Source organism: Tachysurus vachellii, chromosome 3 (assembly GCF_030014155.1).
Source record: "Tachysurus vachellii isolate PV-2020 chromosome 3, HZAU_Pvac_v1, whole genome shotgun sequence".
NCBI lineage: Eukaryota > Metazoa > Chordata > Actinopteri > Siluriformes > Bagridae > Tachysurus > Tachysurus vachellii.
The window spans coordinates 36,666,036-36,690,054 of record NC_083462.1 but is presented as its reverse complement, the minus strand read 5'-3'; the positions used below and the strand labels follow the sequence as shown (position 1 = coordinate 36,690,054).

At 36.2% G+C, this 24,019-nt stretch overlaps 3 protein-coding genes and 1 pseudogene across 3 annotated transcripts in view; 3 read left to right on the top strand and 1 right to left on the bottom strand.

The window, feature by feature from the left end:
• The window catches only part of LOC132843548 (histone H2AX-like), an 80,139-nt gene that overhangs the window by 2,015 nt on the left and 54,105 nt on the right, over positions 1–24,019 (top strand). The gene's annotated exons all lie outside the window — the stretch shown is intronic.
• On the top strand, positions 2,485–2,852 carry LOC132843576 (histone H4). The gene has a single exon (XM_060866990.1). It carries the CDS (start codon positions 2,488–2,490, stop codon positions 2,797–2,799), a length of 312 nt encoding a protein of 103 aa, XP_060722973.1. The 5' UTR covers positions 2,485–2,487; the 3' UTR covers positions 2,800–2,852.
• LOC132843565 (histone H2B-like) overlaps positions 3,539–24,019 on the top strand; it is a 48,683-nt gene continuing 28,202 nt past the window's right edge. Inside the window, exon 1 of the mRNA XM_060866979.1 lies at positions 3,539–3,909. Within this exon, the coding sequence (XP_060722962.1) occupies positions 3,539–3,909 (371 nt within the window). The remainder of the gene's footprint in view (positions 3,910–24,019) is intronic.
• On the bottom strand, positions 20,002–20,379 carry LOC132843567 (histone H2B-like; annotated as a pseudogene).

Genomic DNA, 24,019 nt, shown 5'->3' with positions numbered 1-24,019 from the left:
AGAAACAGAAGGCTGAATTATTATTATTATTATTATGTAATTTATTACATATTAAAATGTAGTAGAATGGACAAAAAAGTGTTTATTATTTGTTTTGTGTTTGTGTTTAAACAGAAAGAGAGCAAAATTCACCAGTGTTGATTATTATGAGCTAATGGGACCTCAGGTACAGAGCTCTAGAATTACAATGAATGTATGATTGCCAATTTTTCTTTTATTTGCTCCTTTAAGTAGTAGTTGTACAGTTGCTGCTGATAATAGTAGTAGTGGTGGTATTAGTAGTAAATTGTATAACTTTTTTTCCCCCCGTTTACCCAGTGCTACATTTGCACATTTTAGAATATTGCTTCTGCTACTACTTCTAACAAAAACAAGAAGAAGAAAACTAATATAAAAGCAATAAAGTACATAATTAAAACTTCACTGTTATGAATATTATTTGATCTTATATGTTGTTGGCCAAAAATTTTTTTTTTTTTTTTTTTTTTTAGGTATTTACCAAACCATATTCAAGCTATAGTTGTACATTTATAGTGGGCTTAAAGCCTCTCAGCTTTAATTTGACGGTATTTAAATCCAAATTGGAGGAAGGGTTTAGGAATACAATTAAGCAGGTAACAGGTCTGGAGTTGATTCTAAGTGTGATATATTTGCACTTGGAATCTGTTGCTGTGAACTTACATCATGCCTTCTAAGGAGCTCTCCATGCAAGTCAAACAGGCCATCATTAGGCTTCATAAAGAAAACAAATCCATAAGAGAGATAGCAGGAACATTAGGAGTGGTACATTCTGAGAAAAAATAGAATGCAATGGTGAGCTCAGCAAAATAAAAGAGGCCTGGCCGTCCACGGAAGACAACAGTAGATGACTAAAGGCAGAAAGACTCACGAACAAACATTAACTGGAGACAGCTGCAGTTAAGGCCTGGCAAAGCATCAGAAAGGAAGAAACCCAGTCTCTGGTGATGTCCATGGGCTCCAGACTTCAGGCAGTCATTGCCTGAAAAGGATTTTCAACAAAATATTAAAAATTACCATTTTATTTATGATTATATTCATTTGTCCAATTACATTTGAGCCCCTGAAAATGTGGGCACTGTGCATAAAAATGGTTGCAGTTCCTGAACCTTTTACTTGATAATTTTTATTTATTTTTTTTTTGATAAAGCTGAACATCTGCTCTTCAAATGCATATTTTTATTTATTTATTTTTTTTCATTTTCAATTTATTCTGTGGCATACATAGTCAAAAGTATGAATATTTTGCATGTGTCCAAATATATATGGTTTAAACTGTGTGTGTGTGTGTGTGTGTGTGTGTATATATATATATATATATATATATATATATATATATATATATATATATATATATATGAACGTGTTTCAGTTTGACTGTACATTCTGTACTGCTTTTGATTGATTTTGATTTGGTTGGTTCTGTCTTCAATTCTGAATCTTGGTTAACCCTTTGTTTGAATACGGCATGTCACAGTGATTAATAACCAGTTTATATGTTGGTTTCCAGATTCTGGCAGTCACACACAACTATCAGAATCACACTTCATTGCTCTGCTTTCAGTACAATAGAGTGTACAGTGTATCAGACTCTGTTGTTCAGCTGTTGTCTTGTTTATCTATAACAAACAGCGTCTACTTTTATAGATGTAATCTAACATAGCTGTTCAAATGATCCCATTTACAGTGAGGCCTGTGTCTAGACGGTGTCGACTAAATATTTCAAGTAGAACAGTGACGTTTTGTTTTGACCCACGTTTGATATTTGAATTTTGACTTCAATGAGCTTTCTTTGTGAATGACACTGAGTTTTAGAATGAGATTAGTGTTGGAGACAATATAGCTCATTTAGACTATAAACCTTATAGATTCTGTAATATTTTGTCTTTTACAGCTGATAAAATGACTCCTGAATGTTGTCTTTACATTCCTTTCTGTGTTGCTTGTAATCTACTATCAGGGTTAAACATGGGCTTGGTTTATAATGTACCCAGAAGAACTGGGAACACCGGGCCTCCTAGTAGTGGACTTAGGAGTATAGAATACAGTTCTCAAGCCACAGATGTGCTCAAATGGATGTTTTACATCTAAACAGTGCAGGTTAATGTTATACAACCACAGAGTGCTGTTACTAACCTCTATACATTGCTGGGTGTTGGTCTGTATATTTTTATTGAAATACTCACTTTGTATACCTTGGGTTAAATTCTACTACTACTAAGACTTATAACAACAACAATAATTATAATGATGATCCTTGTATGTACAGAGAGGTTGCAGCAGAAAAATACACTAGTAAGTTAAAAGCTGTGGCTTTCTATTTGTTTATGAACGGGTTCTATTGTGTGAACGCTGGTCTTAGACCCGCCTCCGCGCCTGTTCTCAACTGGGTCCAGGAGATGGAGGATAAATATTCGGCCTCTGTGTGGCGTATTTTATTGAGCGGCTTCACTTGGATAGAGCAGCATCATGTCTGGTAGAGGTAAAGGTGGTAAAGGACTCGGCAAAGGGGGCGCAAAGCGTCATCGTAAGGTTCTTCGCGATAACATCCAGGGAATCACCAAGCCAGCTATTCGTCGTCTGGCTCGCCGTGGTGGTGTTAAGCGTATTTCCGGCCTGATTTACGAAGAGACTCGCGGTGTGCTCAAAGTTTTCCTGGAGAACGTCATCCGCGATGCCGTCACCTACACCGAGCACGCCAAAAGAAAAACCGTCACCGCCATGGATGTGGTGTACGCCCTGAAACGCCAGGGACGCACTCTGTACGGCTTCGGCGGATAAACGTTCAACACCGAACCACGTCAACACAACGGCTCTTTTAAGAGCCACCCAAATATCCACAAAGCGCTTTTCCTTCTTTACTGTGTGCGTGTTTTTGGGGAAAGACGCAATTGACGTCAAAAAGCCGTATAAAGAAATATTCGATATATATTTAGATAATATAGATGGTATATTAGATGGTTTTTAGTACAATATTATATAAGTTAATTTAAGTTGATATATTTCTCTTTTTTCATCGTGTCTGTGTATGATGCAAATGACATCAAAAGCCGTATAATTTTTCTGTTTTTATAATAGACGCTATTAAGTACAGCATTACACACGTCAATTCATGTATATGCCTCTTGATTTTACTCTTTTTCTTTCATTGTGTGTGTGTGTGTGTGTGTGTGTGAAACGCGTGTAAAGTTTGGTGGTAGAAACAAGATCTTTTTTTTTCCCCTTTTCTTTTGTCATAAAGCACAAAGTTGAGTGTAAAACGGCGGAAGGGGAACAAAGCATAGAGGGGACAGTGGGGAGGAGTAAGTGTGTAGGAGGAGCGGGAGGAGGCGCTCCGCGTCAGAGGCTTTGGGATTATGACCAATAACACACGTTTGTTCTCTTGTGCCTAATTACAATGTCAGCCTGTAAATAGACCAGCCGCTAGGTGGGTGTTACTCATTCTCTCGCAGTTCACTCGAACAACAACAACAACAACAACAACAACAACAACAACAGCAGCAGCAGCAGCAGCAGCAGCATGCCTGAACCAGCTAAGACCGCGCCCAAGAAGGGATCTAAGAAAGCCGTGACCAAGACGGCGAGTAAAGGCGGCAAGAAGCGCAGAAAGACCAGGAAGGAGAGTTACGCCATCTACGTGTACAAAGTCCTGAAGCAGGTGCACCCTGATACCGGCATCTCCTCTAAGGCCATGGGCATCATGAACTCGTTCGTCAACGACATTTTTGAGCGCATCGCCGGTGAGTCTTCTCGTCTGGCTCACTACAACAAGCGCTCCACCATCACCTCTAGGGAGATCCAGACTGCCGTGCGTCTGTTGCTTCCCGGAGAGTTGGCCAAGCACGCCGTGTCTGAGGGCACAAAGGCCGTCACCAAGTACACCAGCTCCAAGTAAAGCGCCTTACCGCCGTCTTTATCAACACAAAGGCTCTTTTAAGAGCCACCCCCTTTTTCATACAACGTGCAAATCTCCTTTCTGCGTGTCTTTCTCTCTCACTCACTCTCTCACACACACACACACGCACACACACACGTGTTTTTTACGTATGTTTTAAATCAGTGCTTCTGTATTTTAATGTGTAATTACAATTAAATGCTTTGCTGCCGGTCTTGCGGGTTTTTTTTTCCTTAAATTTATTGCAAGATTTCAAATAACTTTATAAAAAGCTTATTCACAAGTACATCATGTGTTTTACAATCATACATCAGCACGTTTGTAACTGTTAAGCCTAATACTTTCACCTCTTCTTTGCTTTGGGTGTCTAGGAGTGGAACAACACTATTGCTCATCCATACAGCTTCTCTTTTGTTTTGATTCAGTTTAGCTCCAGATATTTATTAATATTTCTTGAAATGTCTCTTTATCACCTTTAATTCAAAGTGAATATTAATTGAAATTGTTAAATCATCAGCATAAGCTGTAACCTTAACCACTCTTCCTGCCGTTGTTTTTACACCTTGTATTCTTTCATCATGTTTGATTTTGTGTAAGATTGGTCTAATTGCAGTAGTATTAGTACTGTTAGTATTAGCAGTAAAAGTAAATAAATAAAAATGAGCAAATAAATTATTACTACTACTGGTAGTATGGGAGAATGGGGCGTTAGTAATTACGTAAGGTTAAAACACCTGTGTGTAGCTCTGGAAGCATGGGGTGAGTGTAGGAGCACATATTTTTTGGTGACCGTATAATCACGGTATAAGAATAATATATTCATTGAGAAGCAGTATTGATGAACTTAAATAAATTACTGTTTTACACATTGTTATATAGAAACAATCTTTCAAATGGATGGAGAATAAACACCAAACTGCAAGGATGATTAACGTGTCACGATTTTATTGCTCCCCACTCAGCTCCTTGGCGGTTTTAAGATCTTTGTGCCGCTACAATTAAGTCAACCAAAAAATGTATGTTTTGGACATTATGCACGGAACGATTCAATGCAGAGGCCTGCGTGCTTTGACTGAGCACATCGAGGAAGCGCTGCATCGATAGTTTTGATTGGAAAAGCTCAGCCTGTTTTAATGGAAACAATTGCATGCTTGGACAAAAGGAATAATAGGACCAGCCTTGTTCAACGTTTACCATCGTCTAACTGGTAGGACAAGGGTTACAATATTAATGCTTGTGTGTTGTGGATTAAGTTTGGCATAAGTGGCTGTTTAGCATACAACCGCCACTGTTGTGTTTGGCTTTAAATCGCAGTTGCTGTTGCCATTTTGGATCTCAACTGCTATGTTTTCTTGAATATACGATTGAAGAAACATTTTGGATTGTTTTGGATTGTTTGCTTGTTATGGATGCGTTCATCATGAGTGAGTCTGAAACAGACGCGAATACTGAACAGGAGAAATGGAAGCAAAAAAAGTTCAGCTTACCGCAAAGGCTTTGTCTAATAAAATTGAACAACTTCAGAAAGACCGAAAGAGAAATGTCAACATGATTAAAGGTTCAATACCAACCATCAAAAAGCTCATGTCGAGTAATGAGAATGTTTCAATGGTACGGTCTGAACTTGACACAGTTTTTTAAAGAGACAATTAAACTTCATGATTCAAACTAATCAGAATGACTGGTTTTCAAGTATACATAAATACAGTGATGTGTTCATAAAAAATACAACGCAATGGTTAAATGGAATTGAGAACTTAAATGATAAAACCCAAAATCAACAGCTGCAATTTGCTGAAAGCCAAAGTTCTTCAGATGATTCAAAAACTCAGAACAAGTCTCAAAGTGACATGCATAACCAAGATGAAATAAATCCAAGTGACAGCATTTCTAATGTTGGAAGTAGAGGATTAAGCAAACAAAGCTCTGCTGCAAACAAAAGGAGGACAAGTACCCTGAATGTGTGTGTATGTGATAAAAAAAAATTGATTTGATTTGATTGCTACAAATTATATTACTAAGGTGTGAGTAACCTGCATTTCCTAAACGTGGCCACACGATGGCGGTCAACATCCATCCACAATGCTTTTATTATTTGTGTATTCATTCATTCATCTTCTACCACTTACCCGAACTACCTCAGGTCACGGGGAGCCTGTGCCTATCTCAGGCATCATCGGGCATCAAGGCAGGATACACCCTGGACGGAGTACCAACCCATAGCAGGACACATACACACACACACACACACACACACACACACACACTCATTCACTAGGGACAATTTTCCAGAGATGCCAATAAACCTACCATGTCTTTGGACCGGGGGAGGAAACCCGGAGTACCCGGAAGAAACCCCCGAGGCACGGGGAGAACACACACACAAGGTGGAGGCGGGAATCGAACCCCGGCCCTGGAGGTGTGAGGCGAATGTGCTAACCACTAAGCCACCATGCCCCCCTATTTGTGTATTATGTAGCTTATTAATTATTTAATCTATATGCTCGTCTTCTACACTACATCAGCGTCACTTCCTGGGTGTGGTCTTCTAGAGACATGTAAAGTCCAGCACATACCGCACTATATGAGTCAGAAACAAGCAGAGACTCTAATGAACTTATTATCAGAGGTTGAAAGCTCTCAGATTCTGCACTTTATCACTGTTCTTTTAGAAACATAACACAGACATAATACAGAGTCAGTGACAGGGTGTACAAAAACTATACAAAATTTCATAGACACATGCAAGAGGTTTCTAAAAAAACATCAACTTTTTATCAGTTAACCACAGACATAAAAAACCACCATATGCAGCTGGAAGAAATGCAGCACATATAAAAATAAAGAGGGTACAAACATGAATGAATAAGGGAACATCAGCAGTGCTATGGATAAAATCAAACAGACACAGGTCAAGTGCTTCAGTTATTATTCAGATCATCTTCTATTATTCAGAAGCTGTATATTCAATCCAAAATGGTACGTAAACAATGAACAAATAAAATACATATCAGCAGATTTCAAAATCTAATCAAATTAAATCCAGATGTTATACTTGATTTAGGTTTGGCCTATTTATAAAGTCCTTCCTAATTTATAAAATCAGACCTAAATGAACTTTTAACCTGTTTATAAGTTTAATGTTCTAATCTATTTATTTGATCTAATTTTAAATGGCTAGAATGTTTATACTTTCCCCAACACTTTTAGATTTTTCTGATTTGTTTTAAATTTAAACCCTGGTAAATCAACAAAGGGAAGAAAAGAAAAATGGAAAACAATAAAAATAAAAATACAGCAGTATGCAGAACAACAATTAAACAACAATATATCAATAATAATTCAAATTCAATTAAATGTATAAACAGTTCTGAGATGATTAAAGTCACTTAATTCTCTATTAATTTAAAGAAACATTACGTTCTTTCAACATGGAAAAAAAAAGGGAAGAAAAGGAAAATAAAAGAAAGAAAGGAAAACATCACCATTCTCATATTCACATCAATATGAAAAGAAAAACATTCAAATGTTCTATATAACAAAAATGATTTTTTTATTTATTATAAATTTATTCCTTTAAATTCCCTGTAGCTGAGGTTATATCATATATACTTAGATTTTAGTGTGTAGCACCCCTAGCGTTACTGGCTATTATGGGGTGGCTAACCTGAGCTCTTTTTCATTTTACTGAAAATCTTAATCTAGTCTAGTTAAACTTAATCTAGTCTAGTTAAACTTAATCTAGTCTTATCTCTGATTTACATTGAGTATGGGTTCTACTGACAATTAAATATATTAAATTGACAGGTACCAAGAAGTGTGAAATGCAATATTATAAATATACACACACAACACAATATAAATGATACGAACAGTATGTGATACATATATTATGTTGTGCGAATTATTGTCCAGTTTACTGTTCAAACTCAAGGTCAGTTTCAAAAGAAAAGTATTAATAACACATCACACTTCTTAATCAATAAACGACCATAAAATAAACAATAAAACCGGCAAAAGTAAATGAAAACTTAGATGTTCTCAGTTGCAGGCCTGTATGTAGCTGGGGTTTTATGGAAGCCAAACAAAATGGCTAATTCACCGTGAGGGCCACAAGGGAGAAATATTACTTTTGATGAAGATGGTTGCACACCCTTTCCAGACAATGTCCAATAATTTAGGCTGTCCTAATTGTAGTACTGTGCTTGTTTAATCCAGTGTTTACATTGATGCCATTATGTACTGACCAGTCATGATGGTTTCAGTTGGATCTGTTTTTGGTTTGTCAGAGTTCATCAGATTTAGAAATCATAATGTTCCACTAAGCCGGTGGCAACAGTGGGCAAATTTGGGTCTTGCCCACCCGATTCACAACCATGTGGATGCTGCAGCCTTCTGGTCTGAGCAAAAATGGAAAACAATTGACTGTATGTCAAAGTGGTATGTTTGTGTGTGTGAATGAGTCAAAAATAAAGACCCTGACTTTAATCATGCATTGTCAGTTACATTAATCAGATACCAAAAAGTGTAACACTGAATATAATTGCTCTACACATCATGTCTTTCCTCAAGTCAAGCTGACACTGTACTTCTCTCAGGTTCTCTAAGTAATGTCTGTGGTGTTTCTGCGCTATTCATTTGTGTTTTATTCCATAAAATAATAAACCAGATTATTTAAGATTATAAAACTTTCTGGGAATTTTTTTTTTCAGTTTTACAGTAGATACAATATTTGTCTCTTTAATGGATCTTTACTGAGTGAGATGAATTGTCCATGATGGAGAGCAGGAATGTTGAATCAACACAATGGGAAAATCTTCAGTGTTACAGCAGCATGTGATAGCAGCACAAACTTTAAGGAGTAGACGGAGTCTTTAACCGTATATATTAATAACTGCATATCAAGATGCATGCCAAACTAAAACCATAGCTGTCCGAGATGTCCACTCAATGTGAACGATCCATAATGATGCTTTAAGATATAAAGACACTTGTAACCCAGGTAATCAGGTTACTAGTTATAGTTTTTCCTCAATCAATTTGGTACATTTCTCCAAACTCAGGTAACAGCTCTCAAAACAGTTAACACAGTGATCAGTACACTTTGTAATTGTCCTAAACAGATAGTAAATTCTTCTTCATTTCATACAAATCGCAAATCAAAAGCATAATTTTCTCAAAACACTGTGCACAAAAATCCCTAATTTTATCACAGTAGTTCATACAGCCAACCAAATCTTTAATATATCAGGAAAAACATTTGTAACTTTTTCATTGTTCTTCACAAAGATCACAAACAATTTTGTACCATTTTCAAAACACAAACAAAACTCTGTGAATTGTAAAATAGTCAGTTGCACACCTTGTGTCTTCAATTAATGCCAAATTGTTATCTGATGAGTTAGTAATCCACTCAACACAGAAAAAGACAATTTCCTAATTGTTCACACAGCTGTCTTACGTAATTACAACAACTACAAAAGGGGAAGAGACGAAGAACAAAGAAGACAAATGAGGAGATACAGTAAGACAAAAAAAGAAGTATGAGCAGTGGAAACAGAAGAGGTTTAAAAGTGAGAGGTGGTGGCCAGGGTAGAGGGAGAAGCGGAAGAGGAAGAAGAGATAGAGAAAGAAGAGCTGAGGATGTAGGAAGAGGAGAAGAGTTTGAAGAGATGGATAGATTGGAGGGCAATGGTATAGTGGAAAGAGAAAATATAAGAAGAGGTGGACAGGGAGGAAGAGGAGGGAGGAGAGGTAGAATGAGTGTACGGTACACGCATGTTTCAAATGAAATCAGAGCCACACTTATTGACCATGTCATAAATCATGGTCTCTCACTGAGAGAAGCTGGCCAGAGAGTTCAGCCCAATATAAACAGATCCACAGTGGCTTCAATTATCCATGCATTTCAGAGGGAAAACCGGTAAGTAACTATATCATTCTACTTTTACAATGAGAGTCCATGTAGTCTTGTTTGACATACAGTAGGTCTAGATCTCTACAGTAAATGTTCCTGCTTGTCCAAACCTTTTTCAGAATTGAAGTTAGAGAACATTCAGGTGGATGAACAAAACTTTTTTCAGTTGAACAAGAGCAGGCCATTGTTGACATGGTGGTCCAGAACACCACCCTCCGCCTCAAAGAAATTCAGCAAAGAATAACACAGGACAATCAACTGTTCCACAATATCCACCAATGCAGTCGCTCCACAATTGACCATGTTCTAAGAAAAAATGCTATCCGAATGAAGCAAGTATACAAAGTGCCCTTTGAGAGGAACTCTGTTAGAGTGAAGGAGTTGCAATTCCAGTTTGTTCAAGTATGTGCAACCCACTTAATGCAATTTTACTGTCAACTCAAAGATATATTTTTCCTGAATTTTAAGTATGTGTCCATAAACTATTCCGTGCTACTATATGTGAAAAGATTTAGGCATATCTATGTATACTGCTGCTTCAAAGTGTGAACTCAAACTTCAGCAACAATTTCACAGTAGTATTGACTGCAATCAATGTCATTACTGTAAAACACAAATTTACTATATTTTACCTTGTGTTCTTTTTACTCTAGAGAATCTTGGAGTTGGATAGCAGTACAACTCATTATGAGTACCTGTATATTCATGAAGCAGGCTTCAATCTTCAAAAAAAAAAAAAAAAAGGAGAAGAGGGAGAAATGTGATTGGCCATCGTGCTACAGTCAATGTCCCTGGACAACGAGGAGGCAACATCACTCTCTGTGCAGCAATTTCTACAACTGGTGTTGTGGCACACAATGCTGTCTTGGGACCATACAACACAGCAAGGCTCCTATATTTTTTAAACCTCCTCAATGAAATCCTCTTTCCACAGGGTGATCAGGAGCAAATGGTGCAGAATTTTGTAGTTGTTTGGGACAATGTCCAATTCCACCATTCAGCACTAGTGCGAGAGTGGTTCGAGAATCACCCACAATTCAGGATGGTGTTTCTTCCACCATATTCTCCTTTCCTGAATCCAATTGAGGAATTCTTCTCCTCTTGGAGATGGAAAGTACATGATTGCAACCCTTACAACCAAGTAAGTCTTCTTCAAGTGATGGAAGAGGCCTGTGGAGATATTGGGGCACAAGCATGTCAAGGATGGATACAGCATTCAAGGCGTTTTTTTTGTGATGTCGATGAAACTCTCTGGCCAGATGTAATTGAGAGGCATGATCAATAAAATAATTGATTCACTGAATGCAGTACATTTATCACTTTATTTCTTATTTACCTATGTACTTATTTGCATAATTATATATATATATATGTTTTTTTTTTTTTTTTTGAATGTGTGGGGTGACAACTTATTGTTGTACACCTGAACTCCTCATTAAAGAACTTAATGAAAAACATGTATTTTCATTTATTTCTTTGTGTATCTTCAGCTGAATTTGTTATAAAATCAACAGACTTTTAGTTTTGATGTTAATATTGAATTTTACTAAATGCATTACTAGAATAAAATGCTGTGTTTCATTGTGAAGTGAATACTTAATGGTTTCACCAGCATAAGAGTGTGTTTAGTTTGCTGTGTTAACTGTTTTGAGAGCTGTTACCTGAGTTTGGAGAAATGTACCAAATCGATTGAGAAAAACTGTAATATACATTCATTATACATATTATCATATACATATTATGCTAATGTACATCTAACAACTAAACTCAAAACTTAGCAGGAATCAAAAGCTAACTTAAAATTAACTTACAAGTAACAGATAACATTTTATTTTATACTGTACTTTATTATTTCCTTCTTTCAGCTTGTGAAACACTACTCCATCTGGTTGTTTACGCCATTTCACTGTGATCTTCTGTCCCCAAATCATCCTTCAGTTTCTGGTTGATCTGATGAACAGAATAAGACTTTTATTACTAAATAATGCAGGATAGAGACTCACCTGTAGGAAATGATACAGAAACTGTATACAACAGTCAGAATCTGATTACAATACAGTTTATATGTGTCAGAGTTTGATGAATACTGGGAAATGTACGTTAGAAGTCTTGTGGAGGTTGAGACCCACCTGCTCCAAGATGGACTTCATCACTGCAGGATCATTCACATCCTCTTTGGATCGGACCTTCACTCTTAGTGTTTGTTGTTTTCCTGTGACATCTAAATGCAGAAACACAAACAAAAACACAATTAAAATAACATACTGAACTCAGATTAATTTGCCTAAATGTAAGACTGAATAAAACATTAACTCACCTGAATAACAGAAGAAAGGCATTATGTCTAAGCACAGAGCATCAACAGCCTGACTGTTATTTATATAACCACAGTTTTCATTCTTCAGGGCATTATCAGGTTTTCCACTCCTGGAAGGTGTCTCTGAACAGACCAATTAAAGTCCAGCCTAAGACCAGTCTTCATTTGCATCTCTTGAGCTTGACAAGTCTGTGTGATGCTGTCTACAGTAAGTCTGAGCTTCAAGCCATGTCATAGTAGTAGAAATGTAAATGTAGCTCTGATGTCCAGTATAACTGAGAATTTAAAAAAAACAAACAAACAAACAAAAAAAAAAAAACGATGAAAACAGGTTTATGGAAGGTTCAAAATAAAAAAAAACAAAACACAGATTTAAGACATTTCCTTTTGGGGTTTTAATGTTGTACAATCTACCCAGATTTGTGTCATGTCCTTGATGTTCTGTCAGTAACTTTACAAGTAAGTATTTCCCCAGTGTCTGAAATTTGCTTTAAGAAATTATGTTAAATATTTTTCCCAGTTTTTTCCCAGTATATTAAAAAATCCATTGTTCAGAATTTTTATTACAACAACATTCTCTACTGAGAAATAGGAACGTGATCAATATGTAGATTCTTACCATCTAAACAGACAGCAGGGATTGACCAAGTCTCTCACACACACTCAACTAAGACAAAAGAAATGAGATTAAAATCCCTCAGCAGTTCTGATCAGCAGTAAAACTGATAACTGTAAGTACATCACTACATATGATTATAACTGAATTTAAACACCGATTAGTTCAGGGGAGGCAAACTCAGTATTCATGTAATTATTGAATGTAAAAACTCAAGCAATGTTCATTTGAACAAGTTTATTTTGTTTTAAACTGTCAGAAGAACAGAGGATGTCTGCACACAAGTACAGGGGAGCTTTTATTATAAATGAAAACAAATCCAAAGGCAGATAAAACCAATAAAAGCACAAAGTAAAAGACAGGTTAGTAAACAGCAGGTAATAAATCTGAACCAGACTTTGATCACACAGAGCAAAACACAGGCTGTAATTTAAATTGAGAACAGGGAAGACAGGACATGAGGATTAGTAACATCACAACCAGAGAGAACACAGAACATGAGGATTAGTAACATCACAACCAGAGAGAACACAGAACATGAGGATTAGTAACATCACAACCAGAGAGAACACAGAACATGAGGATTAGTAACATCACAACCAGAGAGAACACAGAACATGAGGATTAGTAACATCACAACCAGAGAGAACACAGAACATGAGGATTAGTAACATCACAACCAGGGAGAACACAGAACAACAAATTAAACATCATAAATGATAAACTGATAATGAACTATTTATTAAACTAAAGACTGGAAATACATTTGTAAATAGGAAAGTTCATCTTAACACTCCTCTGTGTCCTGTGTGAAGTGTTCAATGTTCACAGCTAGTTATTTATGAATAATGCTATTTTATTAAGATCCTATGATAAATCCTATGATAAATCATAATCCTACTGTATGAAGAGTACAGAATGGAGGTATTATAGCTCCAGAACTGATTCATAAACTCTGTTCACAATTCAATGGACTTTGATTTATCACCTGAGATAAATAATAAGCATAGAGCAACACTATAGGAACAACAATACTATACAATATAACCAAAATTAAAATAACACAACTCTATAACTATCTGAGGTTGTAGACTCTGGAGGGTGCTTGTATTCTTTAATGTCCTGAAAACCTTAACACAAACATGGTGAGTCTTTGTTGTCTGTGTAATGGATGTTAATCTGTTTCAGCTTCAGTACATACAGTGTCTTAGCTTACCTGATAACTCAGGGCAGGATGTTTTTGGCCAGTCTGTAAGATGCAGTGTCTTTATATCTTAAAGCATCATTATGGATTGTTCACAGTGAGTGGACATCTCGAGGCAGCTATGGTTTTAGTTTGGCATGCATCTTGATATGCAGTTATTAATATATACTGTTAAAGACTCCGTCTACTCCTTAAATCACATGCTGCTGTAACACTGAAGATTTTCCCATTGTGTTGATTCAACATTCCTGCTCACCATCATGGACAATTCATCATACTCAGTAAAGATCCATTAAAGAGACAAATATTGTATCTACTGTAAAACTTAAAAAAAGTTTTATACTCTTAAATAATCTGGTTTATTATTTTATGGAATAAAACACAAATGAATAGAGCAGAAACACCACAGACATTACTTAGAGAACCTGAGAGAAGTACAGTGTCAGCTTGACTTGAGGAAAGACGTGATGTGTAGAGAAATTATTTTCAGTGTTACACTTTTTGGTATCTGATTAATGTAACTGACAATGCATGATTAAAGACATTGTCTTAATTTTTGACTCATTCACACACACAAACATACCAGTTTGACATACAGTCAATGTTTGTCCTTGTTGCTTCTCTGCATTTTTGCTCAGACCAGAAAGCTGCAGCATCCACATGATTGTGAATCGGGTGGGCAAGACCCAAATTTGCCCACTGTTGCCACCGGCTTAGTGGAACATTATGGACAAATCTGATGAATTCTGACAAACCAAAAACAGATCCAACTGAAACCATCATGACTGGTCAGTACATAATGGCATCAATGTAAACACTGGATTAAACAAGCACAGTACTACAATTAGGACAGCCTAAATTATTGAACATTGTCTGGAAAGGGTGTGCAACCATCTTCATCAAAAGTAATATTTGTCCCTTGTGGCCCTCACGGTGAAGTAGCCATTTTGTTTGGCTTCCCTAAAACCCCAGCTACATACAGGCCTGTAAATGTTAGACTGAGAACCTCTAATTAAGTTTTCATTTAAATTTGCCGGTTTTATTGTTTATTTTCTGGCCATTTATTGATTAAGAAGTGGGATGTGTTACTAATACTTTTCTTTTAAAACTGTCCTTGAGTTTGAACAGTAAACTGGACAAACTCAAGGACAGTTTTAAAAGAAAAGTTTGTATTGTATAAAAGTATATTGTGTTGTGTGTGTATATTTATAATATTGTATTGCATTTCACACTTCTTGGTTCCTGCCAGAAGAGCTTGCTCTTTAGTGTTTGCACTTTATTTGACAACTTATTGCCATCAAGCTCCAAGATCAACTTTTGAAGTGCTTCGAAAGTGTACCTCAATTCAGGAGGGTAGCTTAGATTTAGTCCATATATTAGTCCCATTAACATGGCTGCTGCATATGGGACACTGCAAAGGTTTTGAAGAACCTCATGCCCCTCCAACACCACTCCAACATCTCCTAGGCTATCTTCCATTTCTGCACCTTCAAGCCGTGTGACATAAATCCCCATTACAGTCTTCTGGATCACCTCCTGTGCAGTGGCATTATCTGTATCCTAGAGTGGATATATTTAAAAAACACATTACTCTTAAATTCCTGTTTATCAGCTTTAAAAAAAAGCATTTAGAATCCATTTTAAGAAGCATATACTCACAAAAAAACTCCTGAAACAGTCTGGTAGGTTCTTCGTTTAGGTAGGCACAAAGAGCTTTGATTATACACTCTCTCTTCGCTTCAATGTCATCAGTCTAAAGATTTTTAAATAAGAACAAAGTGTTAAAATTCCAGGCTGTTGTGCTGGGCTAAGTTTGAGCTAAACGATGTAGAACATTGTCCATATACAGTAGTGTTATACAGTACATGAAACATCTGCCCTATTCATGCCCTGATGTTTTTTTTTGTTTTTTTTTTACCAAATGTTTTTTAATCCCAAAAAGACAAAACAGTTCTTCACTTACCTTAAAATGCTGTTTTCTCAGTCAAAGTTGTGGCAATTCTTTTTTCTTCATCAAAGAAGGTGATAAACGGCAAAAAGCAGGAGGAAAAACATGTTGCCATAAAAAAATATCAGATAAAATGTAAAAATATGCACACCTGCGAAGTGAATGTGGCATTATTTGTACTTGCTTCATAGTTTCATCCAATTTTAATGTGACTTACAGTTTAACTGACAGACAAGGCTTAAGCTAGTCCCAAAGTAAAATGCATATGAGCGGTTTTAACTGAAAGGAACTCTACTGATAACAATGGCATTGACGTATTTTAAGATATAGCTATGTCTCAAGATGCACACCATCTTTTTTTCCCCCTCTAGTGTACATTTATAAAAGCTGCAATGCGCTGATTGAAATAAGGCCTACACTCTTAACCCGAATTAGTTGACATTACTACAAATTTGCGAGGAAACCCGTTGCACTAAACCATTTTAGTTTTTACACAGGATAAAACTAAACAAGTTAAGTTGTTTGAACATATAATCTCAAGTCATGTGATAGACAAATCAAGTTTACATTAGTAGTCTTTAATGAAATGTATTAGTTCACATTACTAATGTTTTTGAGCATATGTTTTATAAAAGAACTTGTAATGAGTCTGTCTGTGTTTCTGTCCTGTTTCTGTCTGCTGTCTTTCCCTGTGGCTAATTGTTTGCTCCGCCCACTCTTTGGTTTCCATGGACATTAATTGTACTCATTCATCTCCTCAGGTGTGTTGTCTTTGTCTTTGATTGTCTCTGCTTTGTCATTGGTTCCTGTCAGCTATATATACTGTTTGTTCACTTCCCTGGTGTTGGTCGTTTTTGTATGTTGGTGTGCCTGTTTCCTGTTAGCCCTGTTTCCTGTTAGCCCTGTTTCCTGTTAGCCCTGTTTCCTGTTAGCCCTGTTTCCTGTTAGCCCTGTTTCCTGTTAGCCCTGTTTCCTGCCTTGTTCTGTCTGCCTGTCTGTTCAGCTGCTTTCTTGTGTTTTGAATAATTAAACTTTAAAATCTGCATTTGGATCCTCACTTGCCTTTGTCCTGTGCCGTGACAGAACTATTAAGTTAAACAAATTATTTTAAGTTGAAATAAATGTTATATTTAAGCAATGTCTTATAATTTAAATTATACTACTTAAATGAGATTTTATCTATTAATTTAATAAGAAATTTAACAATAACACCATTTTATTTATTTTTTTTTTATTGTTGACAAAAAACAGGTAACACTGCAATGTACTCAAGTTCACAATGTTAACAATACAGTGTTTAGAGGAAAATACATTATTCAACAATAAAGCATTAAACTTGGAATCTTAGGCAAGTGGAACTTAAGTGCATTCATTTAGTTAAATGTGCACAGACAATCTTGATGTAGGCAAGGAAATGGTACAGTTCTGCTGTAGCTTCATGTTTTTCCATCACTTTCACTGTAAAACTTTAATAAACATTGGCTAATGACTACATCTTTTTAACAGTTTAAGTTGCTACTAGAAACAAACAAAAAATAATACAAGTTTCAAAAAAAACTTTATAAAACATGTTTTTGAATGGTTATTTTAATACACATGAGACATATGCTAGCGTTAGCAACAAGTACGTGTACATGCATACACGCTTATATGAACCAACGGAAAAAAATCACCTGAGACATATGCTAGCGTTAAGCCGCCTTCACACTGCACACGACATACGGAAACGACTGTCGAATTTCGCCCCTAGTGACAGTCGCACGGAATGTGCGATATGATCGGGTAGACGTCAACATGGGAGAGAAGCTAATTCTAGCAGTCTCGGCAAACCTAATATTGTATGATACATCTCTAGAATCATACACTTTTTCTCCGAGTCAGGTAGTGTTGTATCCACACTGATTTGCAATATTTTCTTTTGCGTCTCCAGTAAAGGAGAGCAAAAGCAAGAGCCTGTATTCTTCCTCCATTTATCTTGAATGAATGAATTAATGAAGAAGTAAATACAAACAATCAATGAATGAATTAATGAAGAAGTAAATACAAACAATCAATATAACAATAAATCCAGAAAAACCGCGAATAATTTTTGAGGAAACATGGACACAACTATTAAAAATAATAATAAAAAAATTTATATCTTTTTTTATTATATAATTTATATATATTTGTATCAATAACAATAGTAATTTTTAAACTTTATCAAAAACAATCTTTTTGTTTTAAATACAAAGTTAAGAATTATTGAAAAGTATTATTATCACCTCGCGCACACGAACCTGATAGGACAACATTGGAATACATCACATCCGGTCGGCATATCAGATGTGGTGTAGTCGTACAAGTTTAAGTTTTTTAATGGATCCAACACTCAAAACGGATCTGAAAATTACGGATCCGCAGATGGTCGGCACCTCACGCAGCCCCTTTGCGACTCTCCATAGGAAATGAATGACTTCCGGTTTATCGGCCGCCTTTTGTCGTGTGCAGTGTGAAGGCGGCTTTAGCGGCAAGCACGTGTACATGCTTACATGCTTATATGAACCGACTAAAAAAACTCACCTGAGACATATGCTACCGTTAATGACGCAAATTGCACACAATATTTGATAGTTAATATAGTAAAAGCATCCCAAAGCATACTTTGCGAAACACTAACAGAAATTAGACTTTGGCTTTAGATTAACTTTATAATTTCGATGGTACTTCTACGTCTGACGGCATTCACCACCTTCCCTCTTTTGCGCCGTCTTCATCCAATATGTTGGAAATTGTCACTTCCGTTTTTTTGAATAGCAAAATTAAACACTTTACGTTAGTTTAACGACTGATTATTAAGTATAGTGGAACATAACATTTTAAGTTAATTACACGCAATACAATAGTGTTTTGGTGGGGAAAGAAATGTATGTGTGTTATTTTAACAAAACATTTTGGGGTAAAACCAACAGTGTGCAAAACCATTTTTAGTGTAAATGTGCTGAACACAACTGGGGAGAGAAATGATATTAAATAAAATCTGAAAATGAAAACTGGAAATAGCTAATTATAAATCAAGAATTTGGTTAATTTAAACATTTGTATTAGCTAAATTATTGTCTTTCCCAATAAAATAATAAAATGAAATCAAATGTGTGTAGGTTTTATATAGAGAAACAATAGAGAAGTTACAACACAAACATTTCTATACAAACCAAAAAACTAGGAGGTCTGGGTGCTACTGAGCTGGGTAATAAATTAAACATAGCTTTTTGTAAACATGTGACACAGGCAATGTAAAGAAGGACTGAGTGGATAAGAGATATGAACTCATGGAGAAAGAAGATAGGAAGAGCGAGAGAAAACTTTTCATAAATTAGTATACAGAGATTTTACATTTAAATATAAAGACTAATTAAATGCTGTAAATGTAAATGATTTTAAAGAGGATGAAAATTTAACTTTTTATAAATTGTACACAATCAGCAGAAATATGGCATAAAGTAAAAAAGATATTTAGTGTTTTTTTATTCACATTTTATATTTAACGTAATATTGTAATAATGTAATTTTCAACACAAAGCTAACAAAAATGTGATGGAACTTTACTGGCTAATTGTTTGTATTGTTAATTCTAAAATTTGGAAAACCAGATGTAAAATGATTAGTGACCAGTGCCATATTCCTGCTGAGGTAGTGTACAAAAAGAACATGGACCGATGACCAAAAAACAAATGACATTGGACTGTATTAAAAATGTTTTGCTGATAGATGTTTGTAAATATGTCAAAGCAGATGTTAAAAATGTTAAAGCAGATATGACCAAAAATTTGTTTTTTGCAAGTCTTGTTTTTTTATTCAAATGTAAGACTGTAAAACACATGATATACTTATGAAAATTTTAATAGTTATTTGAAAATCTTTCAATAAATGTTTTTTTTTTTTTTTTTTTTAAATGGAATACATACGTGAAAAAAGTGGTTATCCTTTGTTGTGTGTGTGTTTGTGTGTGTGTGACTCATACACAGAAAGGAGATTTGCACGTTGTATGAAAAGGTGGGTGGCTCTTAAAAGAGCCTTTGTGTTGATAAAGACAGCGGTAAGGCGCTTTACTTGGAGCTGGTGTACTTGGTGACGGCCTTTGTGCCCTCAGACACGGCGTGCTTGGCCAACTCTCCGGGAAGCAACAGACGCACGGCAGTCTGGATCTCCCTAGAGGTGATGGTGGAGCGCTTGTTGTAGTGAGCCAGACGAGAAGACTCACCGGCGATGCGCTCAAAAATGTCGTTGACGAACGAGTTCATGATGCCCATGGCCTTAGAGGAGATGCCGGTATCAGGGTGCACCTGCTTCAGGACTTTGTATATGTAGATGGCGTAACTCTCCTTCCTGGTCTTTCTGCGCTTCTTGCCGCATTTAGCTGCCGTTCTTGGTCACGGCTTTCTTAGATCCCTTCTTGGGCGCGGTCTTAGCTGGTTCAGGCATGCTGTTGCTGCTGTTGTTGTTGTTGTTGTTGTTGTTGTTGTTGTTCGAGTGAACTGCGAAAGAATGAGCAACACCCACCTAGCGGCTGGTCTATTTACAGTCTGACATTGTAATTAGGCACAAGCGAACAAACGTGTGTTATTGGTCATAATCCCAAAGTTCCTGATGCGGAGCGCCTCCTCCCGTTCCTCCTACACACTTACTCCTCCCCACTGTCCCCTCTGTGCTTTGTTCCCCTTCCGCCGTTTTACACTCAACTTTGTGCTTTATGACAAAAGAAAAGGGGGAAAAAATCCTGTTTCTACCGCCAGACTTTACACGCGTTTCACACACACACACTATATAAAATAAAAAGATAGAGATGTATATAAATCAATTAACTTATAATATTGTACTAAAGAGCATCTATTATATAAATATATATTGGATATTGCTTTATACGGCTTTTGAAGTCATTTGCGTCTCCAGTCATGTTATCAGCTGTAAAACACAAAATATTACCGAATCTATGAGGTTTAGAGTCTAAATGAGCTATATTGTCTCCAACACTAATCTCATTCACAAAGAAAGCTCATTGAAGTCAAAATTCAAATATCAAATGTGGGTCAAAATAAAACGTCACTGTTATACTTGAAATATTTAGTCGACACCGTCTAGACACAGGCCTCACTGTAAATGGGATCATTTGAACAGCTATGTTAGATTACATGTATATAAGTAGACTCTGTTTGTTATAGATAAACAAGACAACAGCTGAACAACAGAGTCTGATACACTGTACACTTTATTGTACTGAAATCAGAGCAATGAAGTGTGTTTTTTATATATATATATATATATATATATATATATATATATATATATATATATATATATATATATATATATATACATAAAGTATACAGTGATACCTCGAGATATGAGTTTAATTCGTTCTGTGACCTTGCTCGTATCTCAACTTGCTCGTATCTCAAAGCAATTTTCCCCGTAAAATTCCACTCCAGTTGTTTTGTTTGTGTTTTGAATATGAAAAATGTTCAGTACCTGTATTGATAAATGACACATATAGTATAAAAACATACAGTAATAAAAGAGAATGTTAAAAAAATAAACTGGTTTTACTTTACGGAAGATGCGCATGGAGGTTGAGGGAGGAGTAAACAGGCGGAGAAGTTAGGAGGAATTACACTTTCACTTTCGTTCACTTACTTGCACTGTTAATGCTACTTTACACTTAAATGGAACTAAACTTCATTTAGAGCAGGGAGAGCAGCAACTAGAAAATAGAATAAACCCCCCGTATAACAAAACCATTAATCATGCATAGAGTTAAAAATAGGAAAGGAAAATAATAAATGAATAATGGATAAATAAATAATTCAATAATTAGAGAGAGAGAGGGTGAGAGAGAGAAAAATATGTGGAGATTTATGATGTAAACTGGTACAACGAACACGGGTTCTGGCATGGTGGAGTCGGGGTTGGAGGAGGGAGTTTAAATTGCAGCAGCAGTGAAGCGCTAGGAAGCGGCTCTATGAATGGGAATTTAAATGGTCGGGTAATATGGATGTAGTAAACGGATTGGTGCGCGTCGTGGACAGCTGATTAACAGCTGATGCACTCTTGACGACGTGGCCTGCCAGAACTAATGCGATGCTTGATTTCTCTTAACTTAACTTAATTGCTTAATTTTCTTCATCGCTTTTCTCTTCACTTGTTTTTGCCTTTTTGTCACTCTTTCCTCACTAACATCTGCCGGTCATTTTAATAAAAACCTGTCCGGTCGGAATATCAGATGCGGTGTAGTCGCACAAGTTCAAATTTTTTAACAGATCCAATGCTTAAAATGGATCAGAAAATTACGATTCCACAGAGGGTCGGCAGCCCCTTTACGACTCTCCATAAGAAATGAACGACTTCCTGTTTATCGGCCGTCGTGTGTCGTGTGCAGTGGAAAGGTGGCTTTAACCGAGTGAGACGTGGGAAGCTGAGGCGGGGGAAACAGAGCACACGTGGTCGTTGGGTATCTTTGTTTCGGCGGCGGCGGCTCTGATGCTCGTATCGCTCGTATCTCAAGCCAAAAAATATGGTTGAATCACAGCTCGTATCTCAAAAAATTCCTATGTCAAAGCACTCGTATCTCTAGGTATCACTGTACACACACACAGTTAGGTCCACTGTACACTTTACTGTACTGAAAGCAGAGCAATGAAGTGCGAGATATATATATATATATATATGACTGCCTAAAGTCTGGAGCCCATGGACATCACCAGAGACTGGGTTTCCTCCTTTCTGATGCTTTGCCAGGCCTTAACTGCAGCTGTCTTCAGTTAATGTTTGTTCGTGAGTCTTTCTGCCTTTAGTCATCTACTACTGTTATCTTCCGTGCACGGCCAGGCCTTTTTATGTTGCTGAGCTCACATTGCATTCTATTTTCTCATAATGTACCAAACTGTCGATCTGGCCACTCCTAATGTTCCTGCTATTTCTCTGATGGATTTGTTTTCTTTATGAAGCCTAATGATGGCCTGTTTGACTTGCATGGAGAGCCCCTTTGAACACATGATATACAGTAGGTTCACAGCAACAGATTCCAAGTGCAAATACCACACTTAGAATCAACTCCAGACCTGTTACCTGCTTAATTGATGAAGAAATAATGAAGGAATAGCCTACACCTGTCAATGAAACAGCTTTTGATTTACTTTTAGAATTACTTTTGGTCCCTTGAAAAATGCAGGCTAGCTACTCTCAAGAGCTGTAATTCCTAAACCCTTCCTCCAAATTGGCTTTAAATACCCTCAAATTGAGAGACTTTCAGCCCACTATACCTATACAACTATAGTTTGAATATGTTTTGGTAAATACCTAAAAGAAAACTAAAATTGTGCCTGTGTCCAAATATATATGGACCTAACTGTATATGAAAATTGTAATCTAGTTTGAAAGATTATCAGTCAAGAACTAAATGTCTTGTTGCAATTTTGAAATTTGGCCAACAACATATAAGATCAAATAGTATTCATAACAGTAAGTTTTAATTATGTAATTTATTGCTTTTATATTAGTTTTGTTGTTGTTGTTGTTGTTGTTGTTGTTGTTGTTGTTAGAAGTAGTAGTAGAAGCAATACTCTAAAGTGTGCAAATGTAGCACTGGGTAAAAGAAAAAAAAAAACAACTACTACTAATAATAATAATAATAGTAACCTGAAACTATTTGTAACCATTGTGAGTTTTTTTTTAATACAGTTTACTACTAATTCCACCACTACTACTACTGATATCAGCAGCAACAGTACAACTACTTAAAGGATCAAATTGTGGGAGCAAATAGAAGCAGAATTGGCAATCAAACATTCATCGTAATTCTAGAGCTCTGTACCCGAGGTCATAATTAGCTCATAATAATCAACACTGGTGATCAACACTCTTTCTCTTTCTGTTTAAACACAAAACAAAGAATGAACACTTTTTTTGTCCATGCTACTATATTTTAATATGTAATTACAAATTAGATACTAATAATACTAATAATACTATTACTTATAATAATAATAATTCAGCTTTCTGTTTCTTTACTCAGTAAGGCTTTAATCTTATTTTACCAGCTCCAGTTGGACTCTGCTTCATTAAATAT